Below are 21,785 nucleotides of genomic sequence, written 5' to 3'. Positions count from 1 at the left end.
TTTAATTACCTTATATTAACTTTAATTTCCTTACCTAATGGATCTAAAGAATGAAGATCGGCATCAGATAACATGTGAGGATCCGTATTTGTTCCGCTATCAACGATTTCTTCAATCGTGACTGAATGTGTCTAAAATAAATAAATAAAATTGTTCGATTTTTTAAAAAAATGCAAATTTATTAAAACATATTTAAAATTAAACAATTATTACATATTACTACTATATACAATTTACAACAATGAAATAACACTTTTAGGAAATATGTAACCGATTGTTTATATAAAGACCGATAAAATTGTAATTTTACTTTGAAGCATATGTTTCATTGTAACGTATCGCTTACCTGTATCAATGGATTGTTATTGTCAGTGTCAGACGCGTGTCCAGATGAAAGTCCGTCCTCCACGATGGGCAACGTTCGGCGATTTGGTTCTGTCGAAAAAACAGCTTCTTGTACATATCAAATTATATTAGTTGAATTAATCTCACCACACTTTACAAAATATAATGTTTTGATCGGACGATAAACGTACGATATTGGGGTGTTAGGCCATTTACAACTGTTCATTATACCTTTCATGTCAACCAGCTCGTTCTCCATGATGGCCATTGAAAGTTCACTGGCAGTATCACTAGCTGCCGACGATAGAGCGAGTGCCACATGAACGTCGACTTGTTGCGCTGGAGACGCACACGCACTTCCGTTATCTCCCGGTTGTAATGCTGCAACGTCTGGTGTCGGATATCGACCACGATGCTTCGGCTGCGCAAATTAATTGTTCATTATGATATTTTTAACAAAATTTTTGATAAAAATATATTCAAAATGTGCGTTTTTTTCATAGAATTGCTGATATCTATATTTTCCATTCCAGTTAAGGGTAAAGCTTGTTTTGGGGAGAGGGTACGACACTAGCTCAAGAACTGTCTGCGACTTTGACTTCGACAGGCAGCTCTTATACAATAGAGTTAATGTAGTTTTTAAATGTCTTAAAAAAAGTAATTAACGACGATATTTATAGACTTTTTTTTGCTTTTTTTCGATAATAAACAATTCAAATATATTTTATGGAAATTCAAATTATCTAATAAGGCATACATATCATAACGTAGTACTGAAATTGAAATAAAATTGTAAAGTCACGTCTGGTTTTCTTATCAAATCAAATAAAAACAGCAGTAATTACCTGCAATCCTAGAAAGTCGGTATGGTTATTTAAAGCATGGGGTGAGTCAATTCCATCGTTCTGAAGCCAGTCTGATTCACTTCCTTCAATGCCATTTTCAGATGGACAATCTTGCGTCTGCCTTCGCAGCTCATAGTCTAACTCCTGTAAGAGAATCTTAATGTTTGGTACAGACAATAATTTAAGAAAAAGTGTTCCACTTAACGTTTAAATATAAACCAAGTGATATATCAACCTGAAAGTTCACAATTTCTTCAGTACTGTTCTGCTGTTGACCAGATGTCGGACACCGGAAAAACTCTTCCAAAACTTTCCTGGTCTCAGAGAACTCATATAAGTAGTCAAAAGCCGCTGAACTCGGTGGTGGTGTAACTTCTCTGCTCTCTGTTACTACTCTCTGCGATAAAGCATATGACTGCGTAATAATATTAAAGTAAATTAAGAAAATACAAAACTTTGCTAACATAATCTCATGTTAAACAAAGTTGAAACTATAAAAAATGCGATAACGATTTTTTTTTACACTTATAAAAATCGTTCTAAATATTTTGTAATAATTTACCTGAGGAAATCCAGGTCTCGGTGATCTGACTGGCGCCTTCTGAGTTCCAATGCCGTATCTTCTAGGAGAACCCTCATATTCAGCGATGGGCAACTCCCCTATCACTCTCGTAACCCTGCTTTTATCCTCGTCACCCGAAAGCCAAATCCCTGTTGGACTACCTTCGCTAAGTCTCACATCTTCCCTTGATCGTGTCGATTCACTTCCATCACAACTAAGTTCACTTTTATTATTCAAGATGTCACTATCACCATTTTTCATATTGTCTAAAGTTCTTTTAACACTCAAATCAATTTCATCATCACTAGCATCTGGGTCCATCCTCAAACCTAGAGACACAGAATTCAATATCACTGAAAATAAAAGGAGAGAAAAAAACATTTATGAGTTTTGAATAAAGGGAAAAGATGATTTATATGAAATAAAAAGGTGTCAGCAAATGTTTTAGAATAAAACTATGACGACGGATGTTAACAAGAAATGATGACGAAAACACCCGAAAGAGCAATGAAGCAAAACATAAACTAAAATATTACTTCAATTAACTAAAATATAAAGCGATTGCTTTTGATGTTTTTGTTAGCATATATAGAACTTTTCAAATAAACAATGTGCTTAGTATTATTATTGTATCAAAGTTTTAATTATATGATTAATCTGTACCATCTAAACAAAGTTTTATTAAAACAATATGTTATGAAAGGATAGTAATTAACATTTCAGAAAACAAACGAAACACTATTACAGAGAAAATAATTTTTCTTACAGACTTTAGAAAGCTTCTTGGAAAAAAATTACCTTTCCAATCATCATTATCGTCAAAAACCATTACTTCACCATCGGCAACGACTGCGATGGGACTGCTTTTGGTACTAACATCAGTAGTCTTATGTGGATCTAATATCGGAGAACTGTTTTTGGGTATTCCCATAGTATTGGGTTCAATTATCGGTTCACGATCACCATTCGTGTAGGTTACGGGTGACGTATGACGAGATATCATCTTTTTTGGTTCATTATTTATTCTGTGTATGGAAATCTGAAATTTAAAAATTAAATTTATCGTTGAAATTAGTTGCTTTCATTTTAGCAACTTTTTTAAATATATTATTAATTACTACCAAAAGCATTTGAAGATTGATTGATTGAACTGTGTAAATTGATTTTGACTATTAATTCTCTATGGATTTCGCTGTGAACATCTCTATTATGTATTCATTATTAAGTTTCAATTATAAATATTAAATTTATCTATTAATCATACTCACTTCATTAGTAATGTTGTTATCAGTCGCATAGTCTACTGTGTCTTTAGTTAGAGACCGTACTTTATTTCTCAAGTTGTGCTTGTGTGTGTTGTTGTGTCTCAACTTCCGCGCCGCCTTCATGCGGCTCTGCGAGTACAATTCTCTACCTCCTGCGATTTCTATTATCCTGATAGTAAATGTCACTTATTTATTATCGTCATTATTTTCACCGATATGCGAAATAATTCAGTTTTGCAATTTATAACTTGGTCGATTAATTGACGCGAAAATCAAACGTTTAAAATCTTTATTTTTTAAACTATTACAAATTACTTTCACGATTTGTAAGTTTAAGGAAAAAAAGTAGTAGTAGTCCAATAAATGATTTCACTTAATTTTATTTGTTTGCATAACAACGTCCTAATATTAGAGAAATGATATTTTAATCTAATAACTTTTGGTTGCAACATCGCGTGGGTATCGCTGCACGACATCAGATAAAACGGTAATGATAATGTATCTGGTAATACTAAATGGCATAGCATCTAATGCTGAGTTTATTTCTTAGATTATATAGACAGGGTAAGCGTAGATACATAAGTTATTAACAAATTTTTGGCTAGAACTCTTAGCTACGTGGCAGCCTTTTTAAACAGAATTAAACTTGTTAAAAAATTCCAAGGAGATATGTTATTATCATCAAAATGAAATACCGGTCTGAAAAATTGCCAGTTATTTTTTAATTATTCCTACAACTTTTGTTAATGTTAAAACGCAAGTAAACTAAAAGTAAACTAACATGTACGATGAACGCTTTCGAGTATCAACGTTCTTTATGTAGTGACCGTTTTTTAGTGTTGTCTGTAGTAGCACCTCTGCAAATGTTGACATAAAAATCCGTGTCTACTGGCACAACGGTAAGCAAAGACTGAATCGGCACGTATTTTTTTTTTTTTCTCCGGGAGGGCAAATGACTCTACTCCACCTGTTGGTAAGTGGTAGTAGAGTCCAAACGCGACGACGGCCAGTACAGACGGGAAAAACGTTCTGCAATAGCCGCCTTCACCTTGCCGGCCCGCAAGATGCCTCTTCACGCCTCGTTTGAAGGAACCCGGGTTGTAAGAGGAGGGGAACACGTGAGCTGGTAAGGAATTCCATTTTTTGGAAGTGCGACAAAGAAAGGAGTTGCCAAATTTCTTTGTTCGCGATGGAATTGATGTCACAGTTAGGCGGTGACATCGAGAACCAGCTCGCGTGGACTTAAGAAGGAAGGGGGAAGCAGGAATTAGAGAGAATAATTCCTCAGAGCACTCGCCGTGATACAGTCGATAGAAAGCGCTCAGTGCTGCTATCTCACGAAGCAATTCTAAAGGTTCTAGGGTGTTTGTGACCTTTACTTCGCCAATAATGCGTACGGCACGTCGCTGTAACCGGTCCAAGGCCTCAAGTAGGTACTTAGCGGAGCCATCCCAAAGGTGCGAGCAATATTCCACGCAAGACCGTACCTGTGTTTTGTACAGCAGGCACAGTTGTTGTGGCGTGAAAAAGCGCCGCACCTTGTTCAGAACTCCGAGTTTCCGTGAAGCTGTTTTTATAACAGCCTCGATGTAATCCCTTGGACTAAGGTCGCAGCGAACGTCAATCCCCAGCATGGCGATTTTGCTTTGCATCACTAGCGGAGTACCACAGAGGGAGGAAAGAGGGGAAAATGTTGACTTTTTCGCCGTGAGAGCGCATACCTGTGTTTTCTTTGCATTAAACTCAACAAGACTATCAGAGCCCCATTTGGCGATGAGCTCTAACGTCCTATCGAGTTCAATGACAAGATTCTTCCGCCTCTATTTCCGCTCGCCCAGCCACAGCGCGTCCGTGGTATCCACCATGCACTGTACTATCGTCTGCATAGCAATGTATGTTCCCAAGAGAGAGCATATCATTGATATGCAAAAGAAAGAGTGTGGGAGATAGCACAGATCCCTGGGGGACCCCAGCATTCACTACATAGAATTGTGAAGCGCAACCATCAACTAAAACACGAAGGCTACACTTGTGTAGGAAGCTGGCAATCCAGGTGCATAGCTGAGCAGGCAGACCATATGCCGGAGCTTGGAGAGAAGACTTCTGTGCCAGACCCTGTCGAAAGCCTTGGAGATATCGAGGCTGACAACCAACGATTCTCCATGCTTGTCGATAGCTTCACCCCAGAGGTGCGTTACGTACGCTAGAAGATCACCTGTGGACCGTTTTGGTCGAAACCCGTATTGACGATCATTAATTAAAGAGTGATCTTCTAGGTAATGGATCAGTTGGTTGTTTAAAATCCGTTCCATCACCTTACAAAGTACTGAGGTGATAGCTATTGGCCGATAATTTGCCGGGTCAGACCGATCCCCTTTTTTGGGAACCGCTTGCACATTAGCTCTTCTCCAAGCCTCCGGCACACTTCCCGAAGAGAGAGAAAGTTGGAACAGGCGCGTTAACACAGGAGACAGCTCCGCTGCGCACTTCTTCAGCACTATGGCTGGTATTCCATCGGGACCGCTAGCTTTCCGTACATCAAGTGATTGCAGCTCCGCACGCACATCACGTTGCCTGATTTTAATGTCAGGCATCGTATGGCCACATGCAGGTATTGTAGGTGGCAGTGCACTACAATCATCGATGACGGAATTGTCGGCAAAGAGTTTAGCCAGGAGATCAGCTTGCTCTTGCGGACTGTGAGCTAGCGATCCGTCCGGATTTCTAAGCGGTGGCAGCGAAGGTTGGCAGAAATTGTTTTGCACAGACTTGGTCAGACGCCAGAAGCTACGGGAGCCCCTAGGATGCGAAACAAGGTCATGACCAATCTGTACAATGCGCTGTGCATCCGCTCTCGTGTATGCCTTTCTACAGGACTTGGAATTTTTATTATAGTTTGCTTTCAGTGAGTCAATGTTAGATGCCCCGCTAATGCAGCCGTTGATCCACTTGCGATATGCCGCCTGCTTAGCTGATACAGCATCGGCACATTCACGAGTGAACCAACGGTTACGCGTACTCCTACTGACGAGATCTGAGCTAGGAATGTAGTATTCCATTCCCAGCATGATCTCGCCAGCAACAGCAGCGGCACTAGCTGTCGGGTCATTCCCACTGAAGCAACGTTCCTTCCAAGGGACCGACGCATAGTAATCGCGCATACCGTCCCAATCCGCCGACTTATAGTGCCAAACGCGACGTTTGCATACCGCTAGTGGCGGCAGCTTGGCCTGTGGCACTCTGGTAGAAATAAGGCTGTGATCCGAAGAGCCAAGAGGAGCCTGAACCACAACCTGATATTCCACCGGGTGGAATAAGCTCCAAACCTTCTCCTCAAAAAAGGGAGAGGAGGCCTTAGCCCAGCAGTGGGACATTTACAGGCTGTTACTGTACTGATGTAATATATCTTATACTTGTCATAAGCCATACATAATTTTCGAAGAAAATATCCTGAATGAGATTAAAGATTTTATAAACATTTTCTAAATAAATGTTACTGTGTTACATAATTACAACAATAAGATAGAGATATATAGTCTTACTTAAGTGATTAAATTCATACGTTTCCTAGCGAAGTTTTCTACACCGACGACACAGAATAAATTATAAAAACTTATTAGTGTTAAAACCCTTGTTTACGATTCACGAATTCTACCTTTATATCGTTCTGTGCATTTTACAAATAGTTCGAACTTATTTCTATAGAAAACAAACCTATTATTTCAATTTTTAGTGTAAGTTAGAATCAACATTTTGTATTCAAATTACAAACACATACACGACTTTGTTATTTGTGTTTTTTTTTTAAATATATATGTTATGTAAACACAAATAGTTTTTATATACCTAGAGTCTCTGAGTTTGTATGTTCCTCCTTTAGTGTTGAGAATCACCGGCTGATCGTCCCTCTCGTCGTCAGAGGACACGTTGTGTACACTGATCATGTCTCGACCCTCCAGCCCGGAATTCAGTCTGAAAGCATACGAAAGATACTTATTTCACACGTATTTGTTTTCGTGCTTGAATCATTTTTTAATGGATTTTAAACTTTTATAGAAAAACTAAAATAAGGAAGACAGTTATCAAGAATCCAGATGACAAAAACTAAATTAGATTTATTTTATTATCGATATAAAGGTATATATTTTTAAAATGTTTGAAAAGCAATATAAAATTTGGTAAATTTTTCAAAAGCAGTTTCTGTTAAAGGCTCACATAAAATTAAATCCTGTTAAATTTAGTGCAATGACTCTAAATGTGTTACTAAAATTTAAGTTGCATAAATCTTGATAACGGGTCGAGTACGATAACAGGTTAGCATAAAACACGTAGAATTTATGCTAAGAATTTAAGCAAACCAAAGCTAAAAAGTTTTGGGAACATATTTCTTCAAGCAGATGCTTCAAGTGTAAGGTTGATATAGATTATTCTTTACATTAATACGTTCATGCAGCTTTTTCTGCAAGAATTCTCCACTACTCTTAGTAATATTATCATAATGTCATCGTATCAGATAATCAACTTTAAAAAAAGATCAACAAGAGTCGTTATAAAAGAAAATGTTCTATGTACTCGTAAATAGACGTGTTTATATAAATAACGAAGCCTCATCTAGACATCACAATTTTGTAAATACCAAGTATCAAAGGAGTGTACACTGAACATGTATACGGTGACGGATAATGAACACCAGGATTAGAGTCCATAGTATGCCTATGTATCAACTCGAACAAACAGACGAGTGAAATAAGGTGACTTTGATCTACTGCAGCACTATTTCTAAAAAAGTTCTTACATATTTTCAATCATGTAATAATATATAAAAATTACAATGATTAATAAACAACACTGAATTTTATTGCGAGATCGTGCAGTATTTGTTAACAATATTTAAGTATATATATAGTAAATGAAAATATTTGCAATTTAAATAATTATAACTGAAAACATTCCACTATATTCATACAAAATCATAAAACATTTTCCATATAGAAAAACATTCACAATTATTACAATATATCCTTCTACTATACAAAACTAAGAACAAATTACATGCCAGTCTAGTGAATTGGAACATCATGGATTAACCATTTCGCATGGGCTCTGATTAGAGGGCTGCTCGCCTTGTGGTTAGTTCGAAAATCACAAAGTTCTAAGCAAGTAGGTCGTGCGCCGGTAGTTAGCCGTCGACACGCGAATAGGTGATTACGTCCATTTACAGCCATGCTCCATTACTGTACATCGTAACCGATCAATATTATAGCGACAATTGGGTATATTACGCGTTGTTTGCGCAGGTTGGTTTCAATCATTTTCCGAACGAGTACCTCGGTTTTGTTTATTTTTAGTTTTTTTTTTGTAATCTGCTAGTTTAATTTCTGAAACGAGATATTAAAATATTATTTATTAAATATTTATTTTTATTTTTGTACATTTCATTTCCGCAGAAAGTGTTAAGACGGTTATGACATTAGAATCAATAATGACTCATCCTGATCAAATATAATTTCTCATCTTCAAAACAGCTTTAATCCGTTGTTTTTGTTATTTAACGTAAGCTCCTTGTAACTTGTATTAAAGTTAAACAGTATAACAATTGACATCTGCTTCACCTGTCGTGCTGGTGCTGCATTTTTGGGCGGCACTTTGGGAAGAGGCGCGTGATGCGCTCGCCGACGTCTGAGCCGGGCGTGGAGTCGCCCGCAGCGTCCCGCAGCGCGCCCGCACTCATGTCGCCGGCGCCGACGTCACGCCTCCGCCGCCTCTACCGGCAATGCCACTCGTTTAGCGATATTTGCGATTTTACTTCTAAGTTTCTTTGATAGTCTGGTCTTTTAAATCTTAAACTAGTATTTCCTTCAACCTAAAGAAATTGAGATGATTTGTAGTCGTTAATTTTACAAATTGAAATTATGATTAAATAATATTATTTAGTTTTTGTTATTAAGTCAATATATATATCATTATATCATTTGTAATATAGGGCCTAAATTGGTCCTACATTATAACGAATATCAATATAAGAATATTTACGTACATTACAAATTTATTGCATGTAATTAATACTTTTAAGTTTTTATAAAACAGTTATGTCGACGGGCAAATGGACTACCAGTTATTAAGTGACCAACATTGCTTATAGACAATGGCACTGTAAGAAATATTAACAATTTCTTACATTGTCAGTGCGCCACCAACCTTGGGTGCTAAGTTATATCCCTTGTGCCTATAGTTGTACTGATTCACTCTCCCTAAAAACTAGAACACAAGAGTAATGAATATTGCTGTTAGGCGGTAGAATACGTAATAAGTGAGTGGTACCAGACTGCTTGTAAAAATAAATGAAAGATGACTCTTTAATTTACAAAGCAAATGAACAGTCGTCTATTCGACCGCATATATCGTATCACTTACTAAGAACTAGAGCGGAGAACTAAAATAAATTATTTTGCCCGAATGCGGCGAAGCCAATAGGGGCACATGATTCAGCAGCGAGTTTACCACATTAGGGCTCATATTAGAAATAATAATTAATTTCTAGAGTCGCTGTCATCGACATCGATGAGGAATATAATAATTTAATGAATTATAATTTAAAAATAGCGGCATATTTTGTTCATCCTAAGACGAAAGTATAAATAATAAATATTCAATCATCTAAATAACCAAAATATATGATCAAAGCAATGATGATTTTGAATTACAAACAATTCATATAATAATAAATTCATATACAACATTTCTAAACATTGATTCAAAGAAAAACGCAATTTCGCATTAGTCTCGCTGGGTCGGCGACGCGTGCCGCATGGCACGACAGCCAGCTCTGCCAAACTATGCGATCGATAATACATTAGCATCAAGGCTATTCAACCAGCGCAGATATAAGCGTTAGGTAACGAGCGACAGTCTTTAAGCAAAATATTTATTTAGGAATTAAAACGTTTTGTACGCTACCCTGTGGCGAAAAAAAAAAATTTGAATACTCTCTATTGAAGTAGGCTCTTGCGAGCACTTTTAAATCATTTTACAAAATAAAATTTAAGCTGCCATCGGATCAGAATGTAGATTTTACCGAGAAGAACCGGCAAGGTACTCTATTTTTATCGAAATAATCAGTATTATTATATATTTATATAGACATAATATTGTTGTAAATATATTGTGATGCCACCGTAAGCGTACCACTTCACGAAAAAATATCCGGAATGCAGTATCTAGCTTTAGTTATATACTTATATTCCATGAAGGTCATATTTTGGTATTAAGGTCGATAAAAAAATCGACATATCGATTTGACCCAAAAAGTGTTTAAAAAAGTATACTTTTAACATAACTTAGTTCATCCATATATTTAAAATATACTCGTGCCTACTCTTTTTAATGGCCACACTCGTAGGCGGGTGGAGCAACGCGCGGCTTGTTGTTAGATTTATTCAGAACGTTTTTATTGCCTTTTCCTAACCATGGGCCTTTGTCACCAATTTGTTCTATAGAATACTCCTGGATAATATCCCCTTTTAATGATAGTTTTCTAATTTTTAACTACATATCTAACGATATATCGCGTTATACGTTAAGATTATATATAAATAATCTTAATGATTATTATTTCTGTCATTTCTGTTCTAAATATAATTAGCTACTTTGTTAGTAGCTATATGTTTCAGGTTAAAATGCTTTATTGAATATTAAAAATCCGAGGATAACTTTTAAAGAATTCTCAAAGAGTAAAAGATAGAATATTGCAAAGTGAGATCTAGAAAACAAATAAAAAGTACAATCAAAGCAAACTTTAATAAAACACATCGAAATTTGGGTACGGAAGATATAATTGAAGATGGCTTTCGAGCAATGAAATTTAAGGGTTGAGTAAGCGTTATTACGGTTTATACAATTTTCATCAGAGCGTCGAAATCGAAAGTTAAAATGAAAGGAATATGGTCTAAATTCCTTTGATACCCACTAATTGGTGAGTGACCGCGATGACTGTCTTTTAAGATTTCGCACTTCGCCAATTAGTGCGTCTCCGGTGGGGTCATAAGTTAAGCTATGAACTTTAATATCGCAGGTTTATACGTCGTTGCTGACCTGTTTTAACATTTTTCATAATACGCAGTGACATAAGCTAGACTCAAGAGTCTATTCAAGAATAGAGTAAACAAAACGTGGTGGTTTTTAGAGATGGTAAGGCTTTTATGCCAGTCGGTCTGTCTAGGTAGGTAGAAACCATTGACTCATCAGTTATTCCACCACCAAGTATTAATTAATAATTTGTGCTGTTGGGTTCGGATCTTAGTTGTGAGTAAGTAATTACTGACTCAACGGATCAGATGTCGAGGTTGGCGCCAAATGATTAATTATTAATATTTCTTTGAGTGCTAAACACCTATGGGTAGAACTGAATATAATAAAAAGGTTGTCCATTTTTAATTTAAAATAAAATAAAAATTCACTAATACATAACACTATTACTGAAATGAACAGCATATACATAACATATATAGCATTGTAGACTTTATTAAAGATTTGACAAATTTGGAAGAATAGGATTTTTTGAAATATGTAAGGAGCTTAAACTTAATTCAAGTATATATATGGTATGTACATATGTATATACTTAGATTAATTGTGAATGACCTATAAATTTTAGTGGTATGTCAAAATAATAAAGTAACATTTTTTTTTTTTTTATAGAATAGGAAGGCGGTCGAGCATATGGGCCACCTGATGGTAAGTGGCCACCAACGCCCATAGACATTGGCATTGTAAGAAATGTTAATCATCACTTACATCACCAATGCGCCACCAACCTTGGAAATAAGATGTTATGTCACTTGTGCCTAATTATACTGGCTCACTCATTCTTCAAACCGGAACACAATAATACCAAGTATTTCAGTTTTGATCAGACGAGCTTGCACAAAGCTCTACCAAACATAATATCTGCTACATTATTATATTTTGATCTGATTATATATTATTTTTATTTTCTAGTTAAATTAATAATAATATTAATGTACATAAGTAGAGGTGGGTTGTACGGCGTTTTAATAAGACTTTACAGTTCTCTTTGAACGATAATATACTGAATTCAATGTCTCAGTCGAGGCCAAATTTTTTTTTTGGTCACAGAATAAGATTGATATAATCAGTTTCGAATGAGATGATACAAAAACATTTTTAGATTAGAGATTTGAGGTATTTACCTTTTGTTTATAGAAATTTATTTTACTTTAATTTATGTATATATACTAAATAAATTATGTAAATATTTTGAAATATTTCCATTTTAATTCCTTTCATTCAGCCAAATTAGTATTATTTTAATAGAGCCTTTGTTATCGCTTTATTTTGTATAGCAAGCGTTTACCTATACAGAGAAATTAATTGTATAATAATGATAGTATGCCTTACACTTCTACTACTTATACGCAGCTAATTAATTAGTAGTTATACAACATGTATCGTTGAATTCTTATAAGAATTTAAAGTATATTTTGCAATTATTTGGAACGTAAAAACGTACATACAGTGAAAACGCTTCCTCCTAAATTTAATATTTTTATACAATTTGCTTACCTCATCATATTTCCAACAAATATAGGAAAAACCCCAATTATGCATGTGCGAAAGCAACTCATCTAATATTATGTCTAATAAAAAATCACAGATTAACAAATTCTTAAATGGAGCAGAAATGCTCTGTTGATGTCAACGTCCGGATTGTAATAACTTAGTTTATATAAGTATAACTAGAAACCAACGTATTAAGAAATGAAAATATCATAAATAATTTAATTTTATAACATATTCTATATTTTCCGCCGTTTTCCTTTTAATGCGAGTTTTCCCGTTTATTAATTCACGTAATCTATACCACCGTTGATTACATTGGAAAATTATTTCCCAGGGGACACTTCGGCTCTTTGAAAGAAAACTCGGGGAAAATGTTCGGTTCCTTCAATGTAAAGTCGCTTATACTTCGACTTCAAGTCACAATTTTAGCATAATTCTGGTCCATTTATTATTTATGCTTTATAAATGTGGCTTAAATATTAAATAAATGTAACAAATAGTCTAAGCACAGCTTCGAATTATTGTTGTTTTTATTTATTTAGTTCACCTAACAGCTCTATAGATCTAGTATGTATTTCTTTTTTTTTTTTATAGAATAGGAAGGTGGACGAGCATATGGGCCACCTGATGGTAAGTGGTCACCAAACGCCCTTAGACATTGGCATTGTAAGAAATGTCAACCATCGCTTATAGCCAATGCGCCACCAACCTTGGGAACTAAGATTTTATGTCCCTTGTGCCTGTAATTACACTGGCTCACTCACCCTTCAAACCGGAACACAACAATATCAAGTATTGCTGTTTTGCGGTAGAATATCTGATGAGTGGGTGGTACCTACCCAGACGAGCTTGCACAAAGCCCTACCACCAGTAAAGCTGCAAATCCCATGATCACGGGTTAAAACAAAAATATAAAATAACTCAACTTTAACACGAATTATTTAATATAACATCGGTTTTAAGTCTAGAAATTCTCAGTTAACAGGCCAGATTTAAGCAGTTGGAGTATTACTCCCCTTTCCCTTTAAAAACCCCTTACAATTTACGTCCCATCTCTTTATGAGGGTGAGGAAATAAAGAGTACACCTGCATGTACCCACACACTTTTTCCTTTAATATTCTGCGCAATTGCTTGAGATTAAGATTATTAACATTAAGTTTAATTTACAATTAACATTTTACAATGATAACGTTTTGATTAATGATTTATATGGTCATAAAATTTTATAAAAAATCATTTAAGTAGTTCAATACATTATCCTTATCGTATTGTGTGAACATATTTATTGTCACATATGGTGAGGTCAATAAAAAATATTTATATCTATTTTTCCTGATTAGTTAGCGGCTAAGCAGTTTATAAGATGACTAATAGAATTACTATATTATTCAAAAATATAAATACTTACATTTATTCGGTTTTACATTAAACGTCAAACGTTTAGATAATATTGAATTGGTTTGAAAAAATATTTAATATAAAATCAAGAAACAATTTTTGCACATTCCTGCGACCAAAATATCGTTTTAATAATTTCACCGACAAATATTAACATTCTGTATCGCTGTTTCCGTTCGGAGAGTGAGCGAGCCAGTGTAATTACAGGCACAAAGGACATAGTATCCCATGGTTGATGGTGCTTCGACAGAGTAAGTAACGTTTAATATTTCTTCTACAATAATCATTTTATTGTTTATCAGGTGGCAGGTGATGTTATTTCCGAGTCTGTGTTTCTAAATAAATAAATAAATAACAATTATTTATTAAAACATAAGTTAAACATAAGTAACATCAATTGGCCTCTGACACGAAGTAAATAATTGAATACCATTTTACGTAGTAAGTGTAAAGAAAATATATTTTAGTTTGAATTTATTTTTAATGACAATATCTACATTTTCAACATATTGGATATTACGAACGTAAAATCTATTGTTTATATTTTATTAGTAAAGGTTATGTGTCTACTATGTCGGCCTCATCAATCCTTAAATGTCGACATTTATAGTCTATGCCCTTTATTTTTGATAAATATCTAATATATAATATTAGCCTAAAGTTCATAACAGTCCTTAGTAAAAGTGGCTATGAATCACAGAACATTGGTATTGTACAAATATAAATGATATATATTAATTGTTTACTAATATCGAAACAATCTAATCAAAAAAGATAATAATAACAGATGAATTTAAGTGTTTACGTTTCGGAATACAAGAATCTTGTAAAAAAAACATTCTGAAAAACTGCTTAACACAATATTCATACTGCCTATTTCTACTGAGTATATCCGAGTACCGAATTTCACGACCAGTAATTAAGGCTTGGACGCTTAAACAGAACAAACAAACTAATAGTTTATGTCTATATTGTCTCTTTGATAATGTTATTATGGATATTTACTAGATGTTTATGTCTCAATACGCAGAAAGATATTCTATGATATATATACATACATATGTACTTTATTCTTGAACGCGCATCAGAAAAGCTTCGACAGAGAAATTAGCTCTCTTTCATATACATAAAAAAACCTTTATCTAGGAACGAGATATTTAAAGGCTCATTGTAACTGTAGTTAGTCTAAATATGTTACTAACTACCTACATTTTTCTTTCCAATGTATATGTTTTCAGATTTTCCTAAATTATTTGTAAAGCAGGTTGCTTTACAAATAATTTTGATAATGACTTGTAGTTATATAATACTTATTTTTTATATCAATAAATCTTTTTCAGTTATTTGGTGCTACGTTACGGTGTAGTTTTGCAAAATTGATGGCCAGTAATATATGTTTCAGTTGAAGCATAATCTAAAAAAGGAAATTGCGTCCTGGATCATTCTTAAAGTCTTAATATGAAATTATTGTTTGTTAAATGTATTTTCTTTAATTAAATAAAGTAAATGTATTGTAATACATCGCTCTAATTTAAAAACTTCTTCATTGCGTAAGAATTATCTTTCAAACACTGTACTTTTTTATATTCAATGCTACTTACCACTGCTACGACCAGCTAGCCATTTAACAAGGCATTTTAAAACTGTATTACTCTATATAAATATAAATATGCCTAGTCAAATTTAAGTTTTACAATTTTGCATGTGTCTAATTTTACTGAAATTGTTCAATGTGTATCCACCTGACACGCACGATTGAATAACTTTCAAATCTTCTCCACAAAGGAAGAAGAGGCTGTTATTTGCTTACTAATGTATATAGATGCATCATTTTAACTTTACTTTTTTTAAATTATTCAGTATGAATTAAAAGCGGCGGTAATATGAAATTAACAAGGGAACAATTTTATCTAACGCGGAAAAAATCAACCTAAATTATGCCAATTTTTATCTTGCTTTTGGCGTTCCAACCGGTCATAAAGGCGCCTCATTACCGGCACGTGGGGAAAGCCGGAGTACGGTAATATTCTCGAAACACGGCGGGTGAGAAGATTACAATTTACGACGCGGCCATATTGTGAAACTTTGTGATGGCGTATTCGGGATGGACGTAAAACCTGGAAAATATTTGTAACACTTTGTTCATAATACGCAAATTACACTAGTATTCTTAAACGCATTTACAGAGTCATACACACGCATTGATTATATTTAATTTGTTAAGCAGATTTAATAGTCGAGACACTACACTAGAAGAAAATAAAGTAATTGTGTTGTCTTTTCACGATCGATGTAAGTGTAACGCTCTCTTAACGTTTAATTATATAAGACTTAGCACTTTTGTTTAATGAACAATAATACAAAGGTAAAAAATTTAAACAAGAAATTGAAGTTTTAAAGACTGTTTGAAAGAAAGCTACTTACTTAAACCTTTTTTTTATTTATTTTTTTGCTTCAAAACTCTTTTTAATTGTTGAGTTTTGAGAAAATGTTTCTTGGATGAAAGAAAATATTTTTGGTGTTCTTTTAGAATTCGTTAGATGGTTATGCAATTTCGTTAACTTTTCAAGGATGGTTAAGAGAGGTATTTCACCCACGTACATAATTTAACAAAATTGGTTCAACAAAATACACCGTGTTGAACACTGCACTACGAGATTAGATTCTTCATATAAATATTTTTCAATATTAATGGGGGTTTTTATTATTCCGTCAGACTCAAGTATAAAAAACTGACAACCTTTCCCATTTCTGGGCAGAAGAGTATTTTATAAAGAACGGAGGAAGTTTAACGCTGAACCCACCTTATTGCTCCTATGCGAGTTCCAATATACACGTAGAATAATTACGATGTTTTTCTACACCATGTTGATGCCTGGGTTTGAACCCGCAATCTTCGATTAACAATCACATGTTCTTAACAATGAGCCGTCACGGCTCGTCGGCAGCTCTAGTAACGGATATCAAAATTAAATACAAAAATGAATTGCCTAAAGTTACATTAACGAGTCTCATATTTTTCAATGCGATATTAATCTAATATTTTTCAAAGGTTTACATAAACGATTACAATAGTGTAAAAGACATCAAGTAAGAATTTTATATGTTCTGCAGCGCAAATGTTTGTGTTTTACAAAGACAATTTACAATGTTTCGTCTACTTTTAAAACGAAAATAAAAATTAATTGTAAGCACGGTTAAATCATGAAAGCTGTTAACGGCGGTATGCAAATTTCTTAATTATGTTTTTAAGGCTATGAAGGCTATGATGGGAATTTTTTCAAACAGTTTTAGTTCTTTTCTTTTAAATAAAATAGCTATAAAATGTTCATTATATCTAATTGAAGTCTATAAAGAGCCTTACATTGTATTTTTAGATATAATTATAATGGCGCGTTTTGCAATGGAACATTTGTATATATGTATAACATTTAGTTGTGTGACATTTGTCACATTTTTAAGTTAAAAAATATTATGTTTTAAGTGTTAAAAAATATTATTTCTTATATTCTTATAAAGATTATTTTTTCAACCGATTAAAGTATCGATCGCCACCTGGCTCTTATGTTTATCATATTGAAAATAGTAAACAATTAAGTTGTTCGCCGATCAGGAACAATGGACAATTCTTTATGGAACCCATGGTAATTTTGACTTTTAATAAATAAGTGTAATGCTTATTAAATTTTAAAAAGCTGTGATTGCAGGCAGGATAGAATATAACTCATCGTAACGCGTCTTAAGAGCAGAATGTTTTCTTTTTGTGTTAAGCGCATTCTTCAAATGATACAAGTTCTTTGAGATGATAAATCCTCAAATAAATTGTATGGAGCTAGGAAACTAGTCTACCAGCTCAAAGATTCCCAACGAGGGTTGAGGTCAAGCGGACGGATGGAAGTTTTTCAAATCTAGTTTTTTCGATTGTTATATAATACACTGCGCCGACCTCTTTCAAAAGCAATCGTATGATGATGATGTTGTAGAGTACCACTATTTTGTATTATTTAATATTCAAAGCTAAATGTAACTTTGCATGTACCTTTACGTAAGCAAGAACAATATCTAATCGGTTCTAATCGCAATTTAAATTATCCATACGCGTATTAAAAATTTAGTTGGTAAAAAAATGCAATTGTTAAACAACTCTGTGGGTGACATCTATCGAGAACAATTGTGTAGACATGGTTTTTAAATATATTATGTCTTTCAGATATAAGTAATAGTGTAACTATATGTAATGATTTAACATTACTAACATATAAAACCGTTTTTTGTTTTTCAGATTTATCTGAGATTCTTCTAGGCAATTTGAAAAATAAAAAATATATTTTTATCCTATTTATTGAGTAATGAGATTTAAATTATATTACATCACGCTACGACCCACGGGAACGCGACTGTAAGATAAATATTCTATGTAATATGTATGCATGGGTGAACTTGACAGTAATAATGTAGATCTAGACATTATTGACGTTTATAAATATGCACTTTAATACCAACATACAATATAGTATTTTATAACTGTGGCGTAAAAAGGGAGGTGTTATAAGTTTAACGTGTATATCTATCTGTTTGTGGCGTAGTAGCTTTCAAATGGTTCTTAGCTATAAAATTTAAAAATCCGTTCAGGCGTTTGAAGATCATCAGCTCATTTCCTACTTGACAAAATGGTCTTACCAATTACTACAGGTCCGATTAATTTTAAATTGCGGCCCCTAACACGTCAACGCTTGTATTAAAATATTACTAGGTACTTATAATAAAATTAAAAGTCAACAACCACATTTGTTTTTTTACATTTTAGTGGGTGTACTGATTACTGTATAGTGATTGATGTACTGTACTGATTTATAATGTAACGAACATGTCGTGCATGTCTAAAGTCTAAGGGAACAATGTCAGCGCCACGACTCATAACGAAATACATACATAAAGATAAGTTGATAAATTAAACTAAAATAATAATTACTAAACATTATCTACCAAAATACACTACTTAAATATTATTTAAACTTTTCTACAATTCTATCAAGTGGTGGATAGAGGCAATGAATAGCATTTCGTCAACCCATATTTTTTTATATCTATTTATAAAAACACATTACATTAATACATATATGCTACAAAAGCAAATTTACATGCATATAATAACCTTATATATCCCACATCTGGACTAACACCTCAGTTATCATGTCTAAGGAGGATTAGGGCTTAACTCGCCCCTTACTGCTTATGTCATTACCGGATAATATCGCAAAATTCTTTTGATACGAGTTTCCTCATGATGTTTTGCTTCATTGTCGAATATAAGCACACACACACGCACAGACACACACACACAGATACAGACACAGACACAGATTCAGACGCACGCACGCACGCACACATTTGTACATACAAAAATTATGAAAAAATAATTAGTAAAGATTTGATAAATTATATCATTCAATTCCTTTCTTATTATTTCTTAAACCAAAGCTTCGATGTGGGAATATAGAAATATTTTCAAAATCATCGTATCACAAATTTAATTAATATTTACTAGCATGCATATACAACATAGATCATCGTCATTAAGATTATAAGTTTGTCGCATTTTCGATAATATTCTGAAATTAAAATAATTTAAATTCAATTAAACAAACCTTTTCTCAGCATTTTTTCCGCTTTATACCTGAAACAAGAATATATTTTATATAACAGATATTACGTAGATACTAAAAAAATAAAAATTATTGAAAACTACAATTATTTAATATTACACGGCATATCACATTTATAAATTATGTTTATAAAGAAATAACTTTTAGTACTTTGTATACGTATATATTCCCTTTCATATGTATTTTGTTTTTATTTGTCAATTCCGCGTAACTTTTTGTTCTACACTTATACACTAATAGATGTTTCGCCAAGTCGTTCCATTTCGAAGCACAATAGACGCGATGAGACAAAGGCTTTTCATTTTGAAAACAGCCTATACACAAAACAAAATTATGTATGTCACTCTGGCCTAATTTTCTAATGCAATCATTTCTCGTAGCGCTGAGAGCGGTTGAAAATTGTCATGTAAATTTCCTGCCAAGTGCGCGTACGTTGAATGCGAGTCTTGAATAAGGACGGCAGTACTTTGTGCTTGCAGATTTCAGGACAACAATCCGAGTGGTACGCTTTCCTATACGATTCGGTTCTCTTAATGTGGGAGACGAGCCTTAAAAAACTCACTTAAAGGAGAATTGGTTGCAAGTTAGCATTTTGAGTTTATAGAAATAAGAAAGCTCTGGACGATTAAGTACATTATACCACTTCACTGTAATAGTATAACTGCCTCGTTGGTCTAGTAACTAGACATAAGGCAGCAGAGATCCTGGATTCAAATAACTGGTCGGACCACTAAAAAAGTTATTTTTTTTTTTTTTTTTATTTCGCCGGGAGGGCAAATGACTCTACTCCACCTGATGGTAAGTGGTAGTAGAGTCCAAACGCGACGACGGCCAGTACAGACGGGAAAAACGCTCTGCACTAGCCGCCTTCGCCTTGCCGGCCCGCAAGATGCCTCTTCACGCCTCGTTTGAAGGAACCCGGGTTGTAAGAGGAGGGGAATACGTGAGCTGTTAAGGAATTCCATTTTTTGGAAGTGCGACAAAGAAAGGAGTTGCCAAATTTCTTTGTTCGCGATGGAATTGATGTCACAGTTAGGCGGTGACATCGAGAACCAGCTCGCGTGGACTTAAGAAGGAAGGGGGAAGCAGGAATTAGAGAGAATAATTCCTCAGAGCACTCGCCGTGATACAGTCGATAGAAAGCGCTCAGTGCTGCTATCTCACGACGCAATTGTAAAGGTTCAAGGGTGTTTGTGACCTTTACGTCGCCAATAATGCGTACGGCACGTCGCTGCAACCGGTCCAAGGCCTCAAGTAGGTACTTAGCGGAGCCATCCCAAAGGTGCGAGCAATATTCCACGCAAGACCGTACCTGTGTTTTGTACAGCAGGCACAGTTGTTGTGGCGTGAAAAAGCGCCGCACCTTGTTCAGAACTCCGAGTTTCCGTGAAGCTGTTTTTATAACAGCCTCGATGTAATCCCTTGGACTAAGGTCGCAGCGAACGTCAATCCCCAGCATGGCGATTTTGCTTTGCATCACCAGCGGAGTACCACAGAGGGAGGGAAGAGGGGAAAATGTTGACTTTTTCGCCGTGAGAGCGCATACCTGTGTTTTCTTGGCATTAAACTCAACAAGATTATCAGAGCCCCATTTGGCGATGAGATCTAACGTCCTATCGAGTTCAATGACAAGATTCTCCCGCCTCTCCTCAGTTTCCGCCCGCCCAGCCACTGCGCGTCCGTGGTATCCACCATGCACTGTACTATCATCTGCATAGCAATGTATGTTCCCAAGGGAGAGCATATCATTGATATGCAAAAGAAAGAGTGTGGGAGATAGCACAGATCCCTGGGGGACCCCAGCATTCACTACATAGAATTGTGAAGCGCAACCATCTACTAAAACACGAAGGCTACGCTTGTGTAGGAAGCTGGCAATCCAGGTGCATAGCTGAGCAGGCAGACCATATGCCGGTAGCTTGGAGAGAAGACTTCTGTGCCAGACCCTGTCGAAAGCCTTGGAGATATCGAGGCTGACAGCCAACGATTCTCGATATTGGGTTTTTCCTTCGAAAATTCTTAGTAGCAGCCTGGTGTCTCGAAGTTGGAAGTGTGTAAACTTCCGTACCTCGGAAAGCATGTAAAGCTGCTATCCGCTGATACGCGCCTAAATTCTCTCCGGTA

At 34.8% G+C, this 21,785-nt stretch overlaps 1 protein-coding gene across 7 annotated transcripts in view; it reads right to left on the bottom strand.

Moving 5' to 3' along the window:
• LOC126768604 (protein lin-10-like) overlaps window positions 1–21,785 on the bottom strand; it is a 122,294-nt gene that overhangs the window by 13,656 nt on the left and 86,853 nt on the right. For 4 of the 7 annotated variants that reach the window (XM_050486793.1, XM_050486836.1, XM_050486801.1 and 1 more), the window contains exons 3-13: window positions 19,644–19,672; window positions 8,630–8,779; window positions 6,864–6,989; window positions 3,021–3,186; window positions 2,551–2,791; window positions 1,753–2,105; window positions 1,426–1,587; window positions 1,191–1,334; window positions 577–766; window positions 347–435; window positions 35–131 (exon numbers count right to left, since the gene is read on the bottom strand). In XM_050486793.1, coding sequence (XP_050342750.1) covers window positions 35–131; window positions 347–435; window positions 577–766; window positions 1,191–1,334; window positions 1,426–1,587; window positions 1,753–2,105; window positions 2,551–2,791; window positions 3,021–3,186; window positions 6,864–6,989; window positions 8,630–8,748 — 1,687 coding nt within the window. In that variant the 5' untranslated portion in view covers window positions 8,749–8,779; window positions 19,644–19,672. The remainder of the gene's footprint in view (window positions 1–34; window positions 132–346; window positions 436–576; window positions 767–1,190; window positions 1,335–1,425; window positions 1,588–1,752; window positions 2,106–2,550; window positions 2,792–3,020; window positions 3,187–6,863; window positions 6,990–8,629; window positions 8,780–19,643; window positions 19,673–21,785) is intronic. The other 3 variants (XM_050486818.1, XM_050486827.1, XM_050486810.1) reach the window with 2 other exon arrangements.

Source organism: Nymphalis io, chromosome 1 (genome assembly GCF_905147045.1).
Source record: "Nymphalis io chromosome 1, ilAglIoxx1.1, whole genome shotgun sequence".
Taxonomy (NCBI): Eukaryota; Metazoa; Arthropoda; class Insecta; order Lepidoptera; family Nymphalidae; genus Nymphalis; species Nymphalis io.
This window is presented reverse-complemented; position numbering and strand designations above follow the sequence as displayed.